This window comes from Acanthochromis polyacanthus, chromosome 3, assembly GCF_021347895.1.
Source record: "Acanthochromis polyacanthus isolate Apoly-LR-REF ecotype Palm Island chromosome 3, KAUST_Apoly_ChrSc, whole genome shotgun sequence".
Lineage (NCBI taxonomy): Eukaryota > Metazoa > Chordata > Actinopteri > Pomacentridae > Acanthochromis > Acanthochromis polyacanthus.
In genome coordinates this window covers 6,062,073-6,067,665 of record NC_067115.1, presented here as the reverse complement: position 1 = coordinate 6,067,665, position 5,593 = coordinate 6,062,073, and the positions used below count along the sequence as shown (strand labels likewise).

General features: G+C 43.6%; 1 protein-coding gene across 1 annotated transcript; it reads left to right on the top strand.

Annotated features, from left to right (window-relative positions):
• Positions 1–4,769, top strand: LOC110954011 (actin, cytoplasmic 2). The gene is made up of 7 exons (XM_022198271.2): positions 1–143; positions 2,104–2,234; positions 2,343–2,582; positions 3,086–3,332; positions 3,428–3,619; positions 3,726–3,907; positions 4,100–4,769. Exons 2-7 carry the CDS (start codon positions 2,112–2,114, stop codon positions 4,241–4,243), a joined length of 1,128 nt encoding a protein of 375 aa, XP_022053963.1. The 5' UTR covers positions 1–143; positions 2,104–2,111; the 3' UTR covers positions 4,244–4,769.
• Positions 4,770–5,593: the final 824 nt, after the last annotated feature.

Genomic DNA, 5,593 nt, shown 5'->3' with positions numbered 1-5,593 from the left:
TTTATGGAGAGGGGCTGCAGCACGAGCTCTGATAAAATCCTGCAATATATTGGCCTCCATTGCAGTCCAGTTCAGACACTAATCCAAGCGGAGTGTAGCGCTCAGACACAGTACTCCTCAGCCGAAAACCCTTCCTCACACAGGTAAGACAGCTGCCGAATCTGCACGAAACTTTTTTGTCGACTTATTTTAAATGCGCTTGTATGACCGGGAATGCCGTTTTTTGTCCCGCTAAGTTAATGCCGTGAGGTTTTGTGCGACACAAGTTGAAGCGACCATTGGAGACTTCTGTTATAATGCCGCCGTCGTGACGGTTTAACGGAGGGGTGCTTGTCAGTGGGGGTTTAGCTTAAATACCTGCTGACAGGATGACAGTAAAATAATCCTGCTGCTTGACGCTGTGACCTCTTCATCAGTCTCACAAATCAGACCGCGTTTAAAAGCTTGACCTTCTCGCTTACATGTAAGCATCTGCTTTGGCACGGTCTGCCGGTGTTCAAGATCAACTGGTGATATTCAGTGAGCGAGACAGCTGTTACAACGGCAATACATAGCATAGGTGACTGTGTTGATGCCTGTTCAAAACACACAGATGTCAATAAACTGTTCCGAAATGTTCTTGTTGCAGCTTTAACATGGTCGTTATTGCTCTGTTTGGGGCATTGCAAGTTATAATCAACATTGTATTCTATAGAATCAATGCATTGTAAATTAAATGCACTAACTTTATAGAACACAAAATTAAAGGTATTTTTATTTCTAAAGACATAGAACAATAATATAGACGAGGATATTTATTCTACAAAATCAGCAGTGAGCTGGAGTTCAACCCAGGCCACTGCATCGGGTTTATAGATCTCCTGTTGAGTCACCTGAGCTAATGTCTCAGTGTGATATACTGAAAGGAATTGGTGTCTTTTCTCAATGACATGTCAGTTTAGAGTCGTATGACACAACAAAGTTCTGCTACTGGTTTGAACATGAATGTCCTGTGAATTTTGCTAAACTGCTGCATTTCAAATCCAATACCTTAAATACTGCTGGGCTGTTTAAGTAAAATTTTGATGTTTGTGTTATTTAAATAAGACAGTGTAGCTACAATGTGATCTAAACCTGCCAATACTGTATCAATATATTAATGTTATACTGCAATACTTCGGCATTCTGTTATCACACAGCTTTGTGAACTTCTTGTGTACACCATGTGCTGGTCTCCTGTCTGCTGCTTTAACAGGTTTTGACAGTGATCACAGCTCCACTAGTTCCAACCGCGGTTACGTAGTTTTCTTTCTTGTTGCCTGACAGCGCATGACTCTTACGATGAGAACGCGACTTATTTCCAGATATTTTTGTCAGGACCAAAACGAATAAAACAGCAGAAATCTCATTTTTAGAAGCGAAGTTGTTCCATTGTTTATTTCCTGGTTAGTCGGTAAGGGGTCCTGAAAAGCCACGCCTACGAAACATCTGTCTCAGAAACGCTGGAGTCACCAGTTAATCTTGAACACCGGTCCGGTGGCTCCGATTTCACACACACATAAATGACTGATTAGACGGAGTAAACTCTAAAGACTTTACCGAAATTAAAGCCAGACCGAGTAGAAGTGTTAAAAAAAATGGTGCTATGACATTGCATACATGAAGTTACTATTAGACATGTAACTTCTAACTGTGGTGATCACGACATAGCTGAACCTTGATGACTGACAGTGATGAAAGTTCCTGTTGTTTTAGTGTTAAACCCGCTATGTGAAGGTTGTGTGGATGGTGAAGGGAGTGGCCAGCTGTCGGTGTCATTTGAGGTTTAACGACACACGGGGCGGTTTTCCGGGCCGGTCTGCCGCCGTCTCTAAGCGGTTCTCACTTTTGCCTTATATGGCCATGGCCAGACCGACGGAGAGCCGCCTTTTGTTTCTCCGCTCTGGATCTGGACCTGGACCTGAACCTGCGCCACTGCGACATCCAGCGTCCGGTCTCCATAACGACAAGGCTTTAACCCAGTTGATGTTTGCCAGATGTAACACACGCTGTCACTGAGCAACACTTTTAAACATCCTTCCCCTCCCTTTTTTTTTTTTTTTTTTTTTTTTTTTCTCTGTCCAGAAAAAAAAATGGAAGACGAAATTGCTGCCCTCGTTGTTGACAACGGATCCGGTATGTGCAAAGCTGGCTTTGCAGGAGATGATGCTCCACGTGCTGTGTTCCCCTCCATTGTTGGAAGGCCCAGGCATCAGGTACAGACTCCTCACTGTGCTTCACAAATCTTACACTTGAAACCACTTTCAATTATTTCATGTAGTTTTGAATTTAATTTGTAATCACACTTCTGTTTTCCTCCCTAGGGTGTGATGGTCGGTATGGGCCAGAAAGACAGCTATGTTGGTGATGAGGCCCAGAGCAAAAGAGGAATCCTGACCCTCAAGTACCCCATTGAGCACGGTATTGTCACCAACTGGGATGACATGGAGAAGATCTGGCATCACACCTTCTACAATGAGCTGAGAGTCGCCCCTGAGGAGCACCCAGTCCTGCTCACAGAGGCCCCCCTGAACCCCAAGGCCAACAGGGAAAAGATGACCCAGGTAACAAGAGCTGACGGCTGTCTTTAATCCTACTCTGCTCACCTGCAGGGCCCAACAACAGGAAACTGTTCCCACTCAGGCGCTTCTTCTCCTGCTCAATCTGTCCATTTCCTCCTGCTCCTTCAACGTCCAGGTTTCTTCTACCCTGAGCTGATCTTTTCATCTCTGCGGATGCTTCAGGTTTCTACCTATCTGCACTGTGATGCATCAGGAATGATTAGTTGCAGCATGGGCACTGTTTTCAGATTAGACTTGTTGAAGTAGATGACAAGTATCTAACTACACTGGTGCCTGCATGATGCAAGAGATGATAATGGAGCAGACTCGAAACTCAACATGACTAAACGGTTTTATTTTTTGACTAGTTTTTATCTGGTGTTCATACTCATAACAGGCCAGTGTGTTGTTTTTTTTTTTTGTGTTTTGACTGCACTAACCCATACTAGATTACTTTAGATTATTGTGACTCGCCCATTGAGTGACTTCTTTCCTTCTCTCTTTAGATCATGTTTGAGACCTTCAACACTCCGGCCATGTACGTATCCATCCAAGCTGTGCTGTCCCTGTATGCCTCTGGTCGTACCACTGGTATCGTCATGGACTCTGGTGACGGTGTGACCCACACCGTGCCCATCTATGAGGGCTACGCTCTGCCCCATGCCATCCTCAGGTTGGATATGGCTGGCAGGGACCTCACAGACTACCTCATGAAAATCCTGACTGAGAGGGGCTACAGCTTCACCACCACAGGTTGGCACACAAACACTGATTTAGAAACAAGCTAATGTTTGAAACTAGGGGAAAATTGAAAACCTGATGATAAAGTTTCTCTTCTTGTCTAACAGCTGAACGTGAGATTGTGCGTGACATTAAGGAGAAGCTGTGCTACGTTGCACTGGACTTTGAGCAAGAAATGGGAACTGCTGCCTCCTCTTCATCCCTGGAGAAGAGCTACGAGCTGCCTGACGGACAGGTCATCACTATCGGAAATGAGAGGTTCCGTTGTCCCGAAGCCCTCTTCCAGCCCTCCTTTCTTGGTAAGTAACATCAAAGAAACAATCATTTTCAAGGCAGATTTAAAAAATAAAATAAAAACTTACTGGCTAAACTTAATAAATTTGTATTTCACTTTCCATTTCACAGGTATGGAGTCCTGCGGTATCCATGAAACTACCTTTAACAGCATCATGAAGTGCGACGTCGACATCCGTAAGGACCTGTATGCCAACACTGTGCTGTCTGGTGGTACCACCATGTACCCTGGCATCGCTGACCGTATGCAGAAGGAAATCACTTCCCTGGCACCCACCACCATGAAGATCAAGGTAAAACTCTTTACTCCCCCTCATCCTCCCTGAGGCAGTGACGCAAAAATATTCCAGGAAGCTCTTTGTCTACTGCCACTCAATAAACATGTTTATTGTAGTATTACATTTCTACTGCTTGTCCTCTAGCTTCTGGTACTTTTAAATGCAGACTTCAGTACTAATGACACTTTCAAATCTTGCTCCCAACAGATCATTGCTCCCCCAGAGAGGAAGTACTCTGTATGGATTGGAGGCTCCATCCTGGCCTCCCTGTCCACCTTCCAGCAGATGTGGATCAGCAAGCAGGAGTACGATGAGTCTGGCCCCAGCATTGTCCACAGGAAGTGCTTCTAAATAGACTGTCAGTCCCCACCCCAAAACACACACTGCTACAAACCCAAACGACCGGCTCTGCATACATGCCTACACCAACACACTGGTGTATGCTGAGCCCACAACACCTCTTCCCATTTTCCCTCATCACTCTGGCTATGGCACCATGCCCCCTGATGGGGAGAAACTCTGCAGGAAGTACAGAGCGTCCCAGGCGGTGTGAATGTGTGAGGAACATGATGTTCATTGTTGTTTGTGTAGATGTGCAGATGTCTCCGTTCACCACCTTATTTGCCTCTATGAAGGTTTATTCTCTGGTGGGCCCACTACCCAACAGACCTGTAGTATTGCTTAGTATGTAAATTATAATCTGAAATGTTTTGATTTTGTATTTTTCAGCCTTAAACAATACTTGGTCCAGTTTGTTTGTTTGTCATTATGCAAAAAACAAAGCTTCTACCTTGTATTGAGGTGTATGAAGGTTTGCGTGGGGCTTCAAGCCTCCGGTGAACACAACAACCCAATAAAGCGCACGTCTGAGATTCTGCTTTGACTACTTGGTCTTCATTCATTTTCACAAACAAATCTGAAGAACCTTATTTTAGCTGTATTTTTCAGTTTTAATGTGAGTTAAACACTGTGCTATACACGCTGAAAAAACAAAACCTGAACTACATTCAGGTTGTGTAAGGACTACTGTAACTCTTAATGCAACCACATCAACAGGCCACTTTCTTGGAACACACTTTTGTCAGAGTGGGGAAAAGCCCACAGCTGAACTCCATCTAGCTGGTCTTATTCATTATTGTATTCGGACTTACTGGGATATTTGAATAGAATGGAGTGTTTGCTAATATTGATACCTGTGCTGTTATGATCACATCAGGTCAATCTGTTGGGACTGAGCCACTGCAGGTTCATGAGTACAGTACTTTATAATGTGCTTTAAAACAGTTATATAAGGCAGCAGAAAAGGCTGAAGTTTAATCTGTTATTGAAATATTCAGTATCCACAAACTGCATTAATTCCAGTGTCTCTTCAGTCACTTTAGATGTTTGATTTCTTCATGTCTATCTGGAGCGTTTAACATAGGAAACATTATCTGAGATGATTCTGACTGCTGGCAAAGAAGCAAAAACAGATTTTGGGTGGAGGTGTTTTTTGTTGTTGTTGTTCTTTGCAGTATAAAACACTCTGCTATAGTGCCATCCTGTGGACTGCTAGTGGAATCTGAGAACTGTTCATTGCCATGTGTAACTTTTTAGGCAGAACTAGTCATACATATGTCATCTATGGTTGTAAAACTGAAAACCTAATCTGTGATCTTTTTAAATCAAAGCTCAAGACCTTTAGTGTTTGAAATGGCTTTC